Source organism: Rhyacophila brunnea, unplaced genomic scaffold (assembly GCF_057557595.1).
Source record: "Rhyacophila brunnea isolate RB1 unplaced genomic scaffold, BYU_Rbru_1.0 scaffold_11, whole genome shotgun sequence".
Classification (NCBI taxonomy): Eukaryota; Metazoa; Arthropoda; class Insecta; order Trichoptera; family Rhyacophilidae; genus Rhyacophila; species Rhyacophila brunnea.
The window spans coordinates 6,052,704-6,067,104 of record NW_028232763.1 but is presented as its reverse complement, the minus strand read 5'-3'; the positions used below and the strand labels follow the sequence as shown (position 1 = coordinate 6,067,104).

General features: G+C 34.9%; 1 protein-coding gene across 2 annotated transcripts in view; it reads right to left on the bottom strand.

Moving 5' to 3' along the window:
• Positions 1-1,544: 1,544 nt before the first annotated feature.
• Positions 1,545-14,401, bottom strand: part of LOC147078306 (acyl-CoA Delta-9 desaturase-like) — a 108,155-nt gene continuing 95,298 nt past the window's right edge. For both annotated transcript variants that reach the window (XM_085958425.1, XM_085958417.1), the window contains exons 2-5: positions 12,916-13,160; positions 6,656-6,786; positions 4,111-4,316; positions 1,545-3,399 (exon numbers count right to left, since the gene is read on the bottom strand). In XM_085958425.1, coding sequence (XP_085814551.1) covers positions 2,895-3,399; positions 4,111-4,316; positions 6,656-6,786; positions 12,916-13,138 — 1,065 coding nt within the window. In that variant the 5' untranslated portion in view covers positions 13,139-13,160 and the 3' untranslated portion in view covers positions 1,545-2,894. The remainder of the gene's footprint in view (positions 3,400-4,110; positions 4,317-6,655; positions 6,787-12,915; positions 13,161-14,401) is intronic.

The window sequence follows — 14,401 nt, the reverse complement described above, 5'->3', positions numbered from 1 at the left end:
TTAGTAATCAGTGTGCCTTTTTAGGTGATCCTGAAAAATTAATTCTGTCTGGAATGGGTTAAACGAACATTGGAAGTTGGTAAAATCTGTCGAAATCACTAAAACAATGAGGTCACCTCACGTTGAACTGCACTGCATGACGTTTTTATCATATTCCACATGCCTACACTTTTCAAATGTCATGTCAAAATCAAGTTTTTTTTGTTTTTAGCGGTTGACACTATGTATTTTTGATGTCTATTATCTATGGTCTGCAGGTCGGGGTTCTGTTAAAAATATTATCTATGGATGTCATGCCGCAAGTATTTCATCTCACACTCTTCATCAGTGTCATTATTTAGTGAATTTACAGAGATGGTGATGGTTCAAAATATTGTCATATCGCAATGAGTATCGTTTTCAAGCAAATTCAGCTGTTGACGTGAAGCACGAAATGTTGGGCACACCACACCATTGTCAGTTAGACATTTCGACTATCATTCTTTCTTTTGTTTGTTTGTTTCTTGTTTATTGTTTCTGTCATGTATCAGAGATGGCGTTGTATACGGATTAAAATTTTTTGTGATTTTCTTTTATTTTCGAATGGTTCATTGTTCAAAATGTCAAAATGTATGAGAAAATTAATTTTATTCATAATTTTCTTTTCCGTGAATTTTTCCGATGTTTTAATAGTTATTCTGCTATTCGGGGCTGAGACAAATCCAACAAATCAAAGATCGTAAAAATCGGTCCTGCCGTTCTCGAGTTATAAATGGTGTAACTAACCCGACTTTCTTTTATATATATATAGATATATGCAGCCTGGAATTTGCATAATTTTTTGTTATATAGTTCGATAAACTTTTATAACATTTATGGACATATACCCATTGAAGTAATCTTTCGAATGATCTTTGGCTCAATATGTGAGGATGGCATTTGGGATCACGAGCTCTACAAGCTTGTTGAAGAGCCTAATGTCAGATTTATCAAAACACATATGCGTGATTTGTATGGATGAATAAGCAGCGACAATGCGGCTCACATTTGATCCTGAAGAAACACAGGGTGCGATAAGACCGATACTTTGGTTGGTGGAAATAACCATTAGACATTTTGGAAGTACTGCGATCTCCTCTTACCCACCATACAATCTCATGCAGACCATATCTTAGGACCTATATAGTTTACCTCGCTTCCTCTCTTTTCATACCCAGATAGTATACAGTCTACAGGGACTACGCAAAGTTATGCTCACCCACCAGCGGTTGTGGAGTGTTGCGATGGCTGGCTGTCATAATGGGAACCGACTCATACGACTCAATCTCTATACAGGAAGTTTTTTTCGACATCTTTGCTTCCATGCGGCTTCATTGTAGAATGGTGTCAGATTCTTCTGGCAGTGCAAGCGACTCATTTATGTGTTGGTATTGTTACTTTCAAATGACATTAACACCATTCCAAAGTGATTTTGTCGTGGCCGCAATGCCAGAAGAATCAGTCCTTCGTCTACCTACTATTTTTATTTTATAATATTTTGAGTATCAAATACTAAAACAACTGATAATCTCTTCTTCACTGGTTTTATTTTCAAACATACATACATTTTAATATGTTCATTTATAAATAAGGAACAAAGCTGTTCACTAACAACATGGAAATATCAATGTCACATATGTATTCATTAAACGTATTTTACAATAATTTTTCAATAAAGTGAATATTGAATTACACATTAGCAATATTTATTATTTGGTTCCTATTTGTTGTTTCCCTGTAATAATTAATACTTAAAGTATTAAATTTTTTTTAAATCAACCAAAGAAATGAAAAAAAAAAACAATTTTATATTTGAATGTCGATAGCCTCATTTTATGATATATAAAAAAATACCCAAAGGTACTGTACAAAGATCCAACAATTCTTATCAAAAATATTTTGAACCTCAAAATATACACAAATATATTATAAACATGTATATATTTATCTTTCGTCCTGTCATTTTGTCCTTTGACTACTAAGCGTATATCCAATCGCCCTGCGATTTAATTTCACTATTTTGGTAGGTCTCTCTCTCTTACGTATCCTTACACAACTCTCGTCAACAAACCAAATAAAAACATGGGAAATCAACAACAAAAAAAATACAGTTCCTCCGACAATAATTTCAGTATGACTCGTAGAGGTTCATCAATGATTGTGACACTTGAGGGAGACATTTTCTCTCATTTATAAGACAAAATAAGAAGATAATCGATGCCAGGGTGTCATTTATTGATTTCATCAGAGATGAGTCATACGAAAGCTTTTATCGGAGAACTGATAACATTATAATGTAACATTGAGTACAAATTTTAGCTTATGTTTATTATACTAAAGTAAAAGTATCTTCAGACTTGCCAATGGTCATTTTCACATCTATGTTTGTGCTGCTCGATCTCGACTATCAAAAACGGCATGACAGTAAATCGCGATGACAGAAAACGCAAGGATCTTATTTATTTATGAGATGTAAATTAGATACCTTTCTAAACTATGGGATGACGCATAGTCGAGGAATATTATTAATTATCATTACTGTGCATAAATTTTAGACCGGAATCTTTCTTCCCCGATACTCTCGTCTCATACCCGTGTCATGAATTAAAGTATACAATCATATAAAAATAGAAACGACGTGTCTAACGCTGATATGATTATCCTTCGGGTAGTTCGGAAGATAATATTAAATTAATCAAATCACAATAGTATTATCGTTAAGCTTAAATAAATAAATATAGATTTCGGAAATATTATCCAGCACAGCCCGTACGAATCTTCAAAAAAACATTCCCCTACAATACTGACGATGAACTAAAATGAATGATAAATAACTTAGGAATATGGTGGACGATGGCGTCTCGTCGCTGTTATGTTCAGTCGGCCTTTCGATGCATGATGAGAGCCGCCTCGATCTCCTCCCGCGGCTGATCTTTATCCCCCCATCCCCACACGTGGTGAGTCCCGTCTCCCGTCCTCTTCACTCTCCTCTCGATGATTTCCTCCGAGACTGTCTTCAAATCGTAAGCCCAGCCGATCTTGGCGAAGAAATTAATGAACGTGGTGGTGAAATTCAACCTGTTGTTTCCGAGTTCGGCCGTTTTGTAATCCCAGGGGAACGTGTGGTGATAGTTGTGGTATCCTTCTCCGAGGGCGAATACGGCCACGGAGATGTTCTGGGTCGGGTTGATGTTCTTGTCGTAGGGTTTGGATCCCCATTTATGTGCGGCGCTGTTCACCAGCCACGTCACATTCAAGATGAAGGTGTAGCGGAAAAGAGTTGCCACGAACCAGGAGTTGGTCCACGTTTCGTTCCAGCAGTACACGGGGATTAAGGTGGGCAGGATGAAGCAGATCAGAGGCATCAAGAGCATGTAGTATCTAGAAAAATAATTTGGAAATAAATAATTATAAAAAATCCTAAGAGTTTAATCAAAATATATCTCAATTATTAAAACAAGAAAAAATGGAATGGAAAAAAATAGCTTGGTTTCGTGAATACAATGACATTCCCATCACTAAATCTATACTCTGTTAAGTCTAGTATTTATAGACCTGTTACTGTAATAACTTAATACTGCATCCATTTCTTTATTCATATATAAGTACTGTTTTAATACAATTTCTTTGTTTTTAAATGTCATATTGTGAATGTCTTAAATTAATAATTTGTAAAGTTCACTATATGTAAAATAAATAGAATTTGATTGATGGACACCGGCATAATGCGCTGGCTAGACGGCAGCGACTTGCCTGCGCGGTATAGACTTTTACAGCGCTTTTCGGTTTGCGCGATCTTTAGTTTTCCCGTCTATACACACGGACCGGCCGACATTGCAAATGCAAATGCAAATGCAATTGCAAATGGTAAATAGTTTTTATACATTTGTTTGTTTGTTTGTTTGCAGGTGCTTATACTTATGTAGGTGAATACTAGGTTTTATAGGCAAATGAAAATTTAACTGTAAAAACAAGTGCTGTTGACAATTTTAATAGAAGAAAGAGAATGTGAATCGCAGGAACATTTGTGATTGAAAAGGGATCAGACAAGCGAAAAACCAGTAGAATGATTGTATTTATTGTAATACTAACTTCTTCTGGAATCTAAGTATGGGGTCAGCGTAGAGGTCAGACATGTCGAGTCCCTTTCCCTTCTCCTTGATCTCAGGATGCTTGCGGCAAAGCAGCCAGCCAATGTGCGAGAAGAAGAATCCTCTGGTCGCATTGTGAGGGTCCGCGTCAGTCTCGCTGTATTTGTGATGCATTCTGTGATCTCTCGCCCAGTCAATAACAGAATCCTGCAATTCAAAATTAGTATTATTATATTTATGCACTCATTGTCCAGCAAAAAATATCATATGAACTGTATTATAATATAGCATCATAAATCGTCAGGTGTTCAAATTTAGAACTAAGCTCATTACAATATAAAAAGTATTGAATGATATGTCAAATGTTGGCAGTTGGCGCCCCCACTCAACTGACAACATACTAGTGGATCTATAAAACGGCAACATCTTTCAGATAGCAAGTTTCAGTATGCGACTGCGCTGACTGGCATAATAGTGACGAATTGACCGTTATGAAAAAAAAAACACAATGACATTATCCGATGTTTCAACGATTATGACTCTCGGATTAGCTTAAATTTGATGGTGAACTATTTCGTAACATTTCTGTATATAAACACTTCATCTGTTTATTTACTATATTGGCTATGAATAATGTTATTGACTAAGCATAAAATCAATCTGTCATTAGATACTGATTTATTATATTTAACTTATAATTACTGCCCGGATTTGTATGCAACAAAAAACATGGTTATATGCATGCACGTATGCACTTAAAATCAATAAAATATGCACTAAAACCAAAGAAATGTGCAGTTAAAAATTGACATTTTTTGTGGGAAAAAATTGTAAATACCCACTTTACCCAATATTACTGACAAAAAATCGAATAACTAGTTAATAATTTTTCAACATAATACGATATCAGAACAAAAAACACAAACAAAGAATATAAAGTTAATCAATTACAATTTTCAAAATAGTTTTTTCACAAGTACCTACAAATAATTGAATAATAAATGCAATGTAAACCAAACATAACTTAAAAAACAAAAACGACACACTTCTATTCCTAAATATATTTTCTGTTTTTTGCCCGAAAAAAATTACATTATTTTTTTCAATATTATGCTCTGGCATTCAATTTTTCCGCATAGGTATCTGTCAGTATTTTGGGCAAACTTTAAATAATAGTGCCCGAGTTGACTTCACTTTTTCCACTGATAAATCCACAGCTCGGAGATGGCATTAAAAATGCAAGTGCATCTAAACTATCTTCCTAACTTAGTTATATTTCGATAAAACAATTTAAAAAAACTAAAATTATACATTCAAAAGCTCTAAAATATGCATTTATTTATTAAATATGCACTAATGTCTCAAATATGCTCTAACGTCTCAAATATACATTAATATGCACAATAAAATTTTATTTTTGGATTCTGTGTCTTTCAAAACAAATTTCTGTGCAACTCTCATAGCTGTGCATACCAGTGGCGAAGGGTGGAGGTAGGCTGTTAAGATCCGCCATAAACAGTGCACATTAAACTTTTTCAGACATACGTATTTGTTTTCATTGAAATAAGAATACAATTTACAGATAGTGTTGGTTAGTTTTTTAAAATTCAATTAAACCATGAGAAACCAAGCCATAATAGATAATAGTCAAAATATATATGTCTATCTATTAAATATCTAAAATTATGCAAATAAATCATACATAACTTTGAATATTTTATAAATAGAATAATATTTTTTATATATTATAGTTTGGTTTAGGCAGGGCTTAATGGATTAAAAAAAATAACTAACAATATGTGTAATATGTATTTTTAATCCAACGAAAACAAATAACGATGAATGAAAAAGTGTGCACAATTTTGTCGTATTGACCAAATTAGACCAAAACTATTATGGTTTCGTTTAGGCAGGGTTTAATTGATTTTTAAAAACTAACTAGCACCATCTGTAAATTGTAGTCTTAGTTCAATAAAAACAAATACATATAACTAAAAAAGTTTAGTGTGCACTATTTATAGCGAATCTTAACAGCCTACCTCCACCCTTCGCCACTGGTGCATACACCCTAACAAAACATGCACTAGCATATAAATCCGGGCCCTACTTATAATTAATATTCTTTTTCTAGTCTTTGTTGTGGGTCACAACTTCCAATAAATGAAATGGGGTACATTCTATTGATTTATTATTAAAAATTGACATGGGGAACAAATAATATTGTATTGATCTATTTTTTATACATACTATAATTAGTATGTAATATTGTTTTATAAAAAGTTAATACTTATTACCTGCAGTAATATTTATCTATTGGTATAGGTAGATTTGGTCAAAATTTATTATAATTATATTCATAAATTAATACCAATGTGTGGCATTAACATTGTCTTAGTTTTTAGATGTACACTCAAAAAATATTAGCTAAAACTTACTAAGTACATTTACTTATAAAGAGAAAATCATATGAGAAAAATTTGGGACCTACAGGTAAACGGAACTAATGGTCTGATTTTAAAATGCACAATGGAGTATAAGTGGCTCACCTGAAAGGCTAACGTGTTAAATCCAACGAGGAGAACTCTCAGCGGCCACTTGGCTTTGTAGGATTTGTGAGCCCATTGTCTGTGAGCGCCTGCCGTTATCCCCAAACCTGACATCACGTATAGCGCCAAAGCTGAAACATAATAAATAAAGACAGATGAGTATATTTCAATTTATTTATATACATTGTAATATAATCCAAATGATTTTTTAATGTAATACAATATAATTGAGGTGAAGTTGAGTCAATCGACTTCACAGTTAAAAATATACAATAATAAATTCTGTAAATGAGATCTAATAATTATCAAATGATACATAATTAGTATTTCTTCATGTTTGTTAATATTTTAGTAAGTATTTGATAGTCAAGCGGATACCGTGTCGGTTTATAATGTCATGGATCCCGGGTCTGGCTATAAACAAATCAGATGTTGTTTTTCAATGTGTGTTTGCACCCAGAATATGGACCTATTAAGTTGAGCAAGTGGGTAAGATCCATTTCTTGTAAAAACTAAAATTTGTTTATACAAACTCCACCCAGAGGAGGCTCATGTTATTATGATATTCATAGGATCGGACATGATTAAAAAAAATAAAGTGTTTGAAGGAGGACGAATCAGTTCAAAACATTCAAATTATATATGTTGCTATGAAAATGATAAAAATATTTTAGAGACCATATTCATGGGATATATTTCAATGTTAGGAAAGTTAATTATGTCATGTTTGAAAACTATTCATAGCCCATTTTTTAATTCTGGTGGTTATTTTTTTTACTACCTTTTCCACCTTTTAAAATAATAATTCCATGACCGGTTTTGTTTCACGACATTATCACATTTATAAAAAAAATTAAGAAACATAATATTTAGTGATTGTTACCTACATCTTTCAATGGGTATCGAGATATTCCACGAAGAATTAACAATAAAAAATAAGAATATCTAATAATTGTATGTTATTAAATAATCACTAGACAATTATTTTTATTATAACATTTAATAGCCTCAAAAGGTGACAACCACGGTGAAGTAGTCGTAAAGAGTCTGTTTCTGAAGCTGTGGGTCACGGGTTCGAGAGCCCTGAGTCTGGCAAAATTTGTATGCTTGTCTTTTCAATGTATCCTTAAATCAAGAAAGACGACCCAAAGTCTGTTAATACGATCACCAATCTATGGAAACCCACGCGCTCTGCATATGAGCGAAAATGGTAATTATAATTATGTACGTTTACGGCCGCGCGGCTCAAGCGTCGGACAAGAGCGTCGTGGGTCCCAGGTTCGAATTCTGCGTCTGACAAGTATACAAATAATATTGTTTTTCAATTTTGTGTATGAGTCAGAGTATGGACCTAATAGGTTGAGCAAGTGGCTGACATCCATTTCTCGTAAAAACAAAATCTGCTAATACAAAACCTTCACTCTGTGGAGGCCCATATTATGATCTTATTAGGATCGGACATGGTTTAAAAAAATATATATATATTTAGTAATCATACGACTTAGGGTGAGGTGCAGAGATCTTGGGCTTTTGCAACGATTACTAAAATTATTTACGTTAGAGATATAGGTGTAGAATTTATGAAAATTGTTGGAATTATCCTGTTGGACTGGACTCATCTAAATAAAAAGTTACATAGGCAAGTTACCAAAGATTTAAAATTCATGATGGTTGATAACAAATGAATATGCAGGCCCGTGATAGACACGAGTATTGTACATTTTTGTAATGTTGAAAATAATAATGTAGATACTTTATATTTCACTAAAGGTTAAATGGTTAAAACAATAAAATAGTCAGTACTTTTAATAATTGAAAAAAATAACACAATTGCAAGTGTGTTTCGGAGACCTTGTAAAAAAATGATTTCCAATGTTTTAATGCGACTGAGTTCGAAATTTTTCTATCAACAAAAAGGTGTACCTATTTTTCATGGACTGTTAAAAGTAGTTACTAGGTAGTAAAAACAATATATTTTCTTTAAAAGTTTATACTTAAATAATACTCTTATGCAATTATTTATATAAGCATCAGATATATTTTAAATTACGTTACTTTATAAAAATACACGACAAACAGACGGATCTGTTTTAAAAATTGGCCAAAACAGCTCTTGCACAAGGCTTAATATTTATTTTAGAGATATAGATTGTAAGAAAGAATATGCCCTATTGATTGTTTTTCGTATTTTCTTATATTAAAAAATAAAGATTTCTTAGTAAATATAATTTCATATTACGCAACGTATTATACATATAACGCAAGAACATTGTCCAGCGATGCCAAACTTGTAGAGTTTCAAGAAGAGCTCCGGAATATCCACTGGGATGTTGTCGGACTCAGCGAAGTAAGGAGTAAAGGTGAGAGTATTATTACTTTACAAAGCGGACATGTGCTGTACTCCAAAGGAACCGATGAAGGACGCACGAGCGGTGTTGGATTTGTTGTCAACAAAGCCTGGAGGGACCGCATAGTCGAGTTCAACTGCATTTCTGACAGGGTCGCAAGCGTGATACTTAAAATCAATGCTAGGTACCGCATTCAGATTTTGCAAGTATATGCTCCGACACAGAGCTATCCTGATGAAAAAGTGGAAGAGTTTTACGAGGAAATAACATCCTTGAAAAATAAAAGTAAATGCCACTTCAACATCATAATGGGAGATTTCAATGCACGTATTGGATCATACCAAAGAGATGACGTAGCGGTCGGACATTTCGGACATGGCTCAAGGGATGGTAGAGGGGACATGCTTGTGGAGTTTGCTGAAACCAACAATCTTCACATCATGAATTCCTTTTTTCAACATAAACCTACACGTAAATGGACGTGGAGAAGCCCGACAGGAAGGACCAGCGAAATCGATTACATCCTCACTGACAGAAAATATACATTTTTAAACTGTAAGGTGATCAATCAGTTTAACACCGGCAGTGATCACCGGATGGTGAGATGTAAGATAAGATTGAACGTCAAATCAGAAAGATCCAAACTGCAGAAGAAGTCAAATGCTCGCGTATACCTGCAGAACAATACTGAATTCCAAAATGAACTCAAAAATGCACTATCGGCTTTCTTAGATGAGAACGAAACCGTTTCCCTATCCAACGCGGAGGATATAACGAATATTATTCTACAATGTGCAGAAAAAACAGGCGTAAAAAGCTCAGAAGTTACACCTTCCACCAAGCTTTCGAAGGCAACATTGAATCTTATGGAGCAGAGAAGGAAAACCAAGAGCGATAGACAGGCGCAAAACGATATGGAGTTTTCATCACTTTGCAAAACCCTCCGAAGGAAGATTAGAGAAGACCTTCGTAAATTCAATGTAAACCTCATACAAGCAATTGTGAAAGCAGGCAGAAGTTTAAACAAAAACAAGCAATGCTTGTCGATAGGAAAACGTCAAATCACAGCACTAAAAGCAAAAGATGGTTCTATCGTCAGAAATTGGGAACACTTGTTAAGCCGAGTTGAAGAGTTCTACAGCGATCTCTACAGTGATGACACTGACAATACGACTATAGACTTAGATCTTCAGAGAAATGGAAATTCGGAAGACCATACTCCCGAAATTACATCCTGGGAAGTAACCCATGCTTTAAATTACATGAAAAGTGGGAAAGCCCCCGGGGAAGACGGTTTAACGATAGATATCCTCAAAAAAGCAGGAAAGGATGCAAATGAAGTACTTGCACAATTGTTCACAGCCTGCATATGCAAAGAGGATGTCCCAGAGGTATGGAAAAATGCCAGCATTGTCATTCTTCACAAAAAAGGTGACAGAGAAGACCTAGCAAATTATCGTCCAATAAGTCTACTCCCTATTCTCTACAAGACGTTCACAAAAATTCTCTCAAACCGTCTGCAAAATGTACTAGACGAGAACCAACCGAGAGAACAAGCCGGATTTAGAGGAGGATACAGCACTATGGACCATATCCAAGTCGTCAGAGAAATCATAGAGCGGTACCAGGAATACAAACTGCCACTATGCATGGGTTTTATAGACTATGAGAAGGCGTTTGATTCGATAAAGAAATGTTCAATACTCGACGCACTCAGAAAACAAGGAATCCCTGGACGCTATATAAATATTTTCAATAATATATACAGTAGCACAACAGCATCTGTAAATCTCCATAAACCATCGCGCAGATTTCCTATCAGCAAAGGAGTCCGACAAGGTGATACAATCTCACCTAAACTATTTACAGCTACCCTTGAAGACTTATTCAGGCAACTTGACTGGAATGACAAAGGGATCCCCATAAATGGAGAATACCTGAGTCATCTGCGCTTTGCCGATGACATAGTAATTTTCTCGCAAGACTCAGAAGACCTCCAAAGCAGAATGCAGGAACTCGCTGAAGTAAGCAACAAAGTAGGTTTGAAAATAAATGTAACAAAGACGAAAGTCATGTTCAACTGCTTTGCAGGCCAAAAAGAGATCCTCATCAATGGCACTCAGCTCGAACAGGTGAAAAGCTACATCTATCTGGGACAACAAGTATCTATAGATGGATGTATATTTGATGAAATTGTTCGCAGAGTAAAGCTAGGCTGGAGTGCTTTTGGCCGCCTGAATAATGTCTTCAAAAGTGACCTTCCACTGTGCCTAAAGCGCAAAGTGTTCAACCAGTGTGTGCTTCCCGTGATGACATATGCGTGTGAAACATGGACCCTAAGTAAAAGAGAGATCCAGAAACTTAGAGTAGCACAACGTGGTATGGAGAGGTGCATGCTGGGCATAACGCGAAAGGACAAAAAGAGGAATGAGTGGATAAGGAAGCAGACAAGGGTTTGCGATGTAATAGAGTTTATTAAAAGCCTTAAATGGAGATGGGCTGGACACATAGCTCGAAGAAGAGACAATCGTTGGACAAATCTAGTCATCCAGTGGTATCCAAGAAGTACAAAACGTCCACAAGATAGACCTAGAGGCCGCTGGATCGATGAAATGATAAAGTTCTGCGGAAGTACGTGGCAACGCAATGCACAGGACCGAGAGAAGTGGAAGCAACTTGAAGAGGCCTTCATCCAGCAGTGGATAGATTCAGGCTGATGATGATGATGATGATGATGATGATGATGATAATTTCAATGAGATTGGGTGAACTGATTGGTAAATTTAATAATAGTAAATGTAGGTACCTAATATTTACATAAAAGATGAATGCATATTATTGTATTAACCATGACCCCCACACCCTGAAGCGGGTCCCCAAGCCAGGATCTTTGGTAGGTCCCCCTACCTATCACTAAGATTAAAGGCAGTATGGCGCTCTACAGTTTTTATTTTCCAAATGGTGTTCGAGGTAAAATAATTAAGAGTAAGTATATAAGTATATTTTTTAGCAATTTTGAGTATTTTTTAATACGACACACATCTAAAATTATATCACATAACTACATGTTTTATAACCACAATCAACATTAATATATGAATCAAATTAGCGCCGCAGGCGACTTTTTTTACTATTTGGGTGAATTATTTGTGATATGTGTTTATCTCACTTATCTGGTTGACCCACCACGCTGAGCTTTCAGGCTAGAGCCCTGTCAGCCTTCCCCATGTATTAACTATTGATAGGTATGGGTTTACGGAGGGTGTTGATTTATACTTTTATACTTATTGAAAACACTGATCCAGGGACATTACGTAAGTATATTTCGCTTTGCAGGAAACAATTAATTATTAATAACATTTGTAATCGTAGGCTTTGGCGCGAAAAAGGTAGCGAATCGTATTTAGAGGCGACGTAAGGGCTCAACGGGGGTAGGTAGCCGACTGACCGTACCCACTTCTTGACCCTCCCCCCCGAAACAGATAACGGTAGCTTTGTGTTTCTTTGTTTAGCTGTGCGTGCATCTTGGTCTAGCTTCGACTCGTTTACAGTTACAATAAATATGATTATATTCCAAACTCTATCGATTTGAGTATTCTTGATGGGGGATTTAGGCATTAGGGTATTTGGTAACACTATGCATATATTTTACTACCTACAAGTTTTTACTTAATCTTTGGTGTATACCTACTCGAAGGTGCTAAGCAAAACATGCGTTAGAGACGTTATGGAGAAAATGGGTTATGTATGGAATTAAAACCATTTTTGGCATGGTAGTTAAAGACATAAGATTATTATTTTTTAAATTGCTCTCATGTATAGTTGCTAATTGAGACTAATTCCTTTTTGGTTTGCCAAAGTCGAATAATATATTAGTATGTATATATATACAATAAAATTTTGAAAACTAACCGAGAAGGTCCGTCTGCCATTTTGCTGATGTCAAGAAAAGGAAGGCCCCGTAGAGAGCTGCTATGTGAAGATAACTGAAGGCAATGATGTTCCTCCAGACGAGTTTGTGATGCCTCTTCTCGGCAATGTTGGTGGTCACCTCCTGGCTGTCAAGGGCGAGGTCGTTTGTTTTGGCGTCTGTCTCGAAGAGCACCCCCGTCACCTGGCCTTGATAAGGCGGCATCGTCGGTTTTAAGTACTCTTTACTGTAAACAAAAGAAACACATTCATTATAGACAATATATTATATTTAACAAAAATTCACAACTTAGTTTTATTGGTAAAGCGCTCTTTACCGTTTAAGTTAAGGCTATACCTTTCGTGGCCTATTGTACAGTTAAAAACTCAACACTGATCCAAGTAACTATATGCATCGGATTATACTTAGTAATCATTAAATTGCTACTGTATTTTTCCAAATACGGATACCAAAAATATTTTCAGATTCGATAGCGGCTACAATTTAATAGCCTAGGAGCAATTTAACTCATTCAGAGAACTTAAAATATGTCACTATATAATAAGGAACTGTAAATTCCTTGCATATTGAAATACGTGGTAATTGAACAAAATATGCAATCGAAAATCTTCATTTGTTACGAACAACGTCACCGCAATGAATTCAAAGACAATCACTAACTATTTAGCACTACTATCATAATTCGCAATTCAGAGTCACGGCCTATATGTAATCAACCTTGTCAAAAGGGGGAAAAGATACAAATCGAGAAACCACAATGTTTTACATAATTTCCCGAGAGATGTAAACATTGTAAACATAAAAAATAATTCTCTAAATTTAAATAAGTACCTAACATTAGTTTAACGTTAAAATTCATATTGCTATATTTTTTACCGCCAAAATATGCCGACAGAAATTCTATTATTTGAATATAAAATGAGTATATTATAGTCACTTTATAATATAATATCGTAGCGTTTCCCATTCCTTTATTTTTGAACTTTTCCAATCAAATAATATGAAATGAAAATGGGACACAATATATTTTCTCTCTCACTGTATTGTAGGTAGGTATATGGAAATAACAAATACGATTTACTATTAATTGTTCCAAATAAATCCACAATCGAAGCTTTACTTGATTGCTATCAGTAGATACGGTATGTATTATACCCATGAAATATAATATGTTATGAAATTAAGTAGCAAAGTAGGTTTAAAAATATACGTATAACAGACTAATGTTATGTTTAACCATTTTGCTGATTAAAATTATATAGGTATACATCGAAGGCGCTCAGCTAGAATAAGGTGAGAAAATACATCTATCTGGGACAACAATTGGTGTCCACAGATTGTAAATTGTTCGCATATCAAAAATTTAATAAATAAATGTTATTTTCAATATTGTCTGTATAATAAATATGCATCCAAAACTGGCTTCCAAGTCTTGTTTGATGGCTTCGCATTTCTGTCTTAATAATC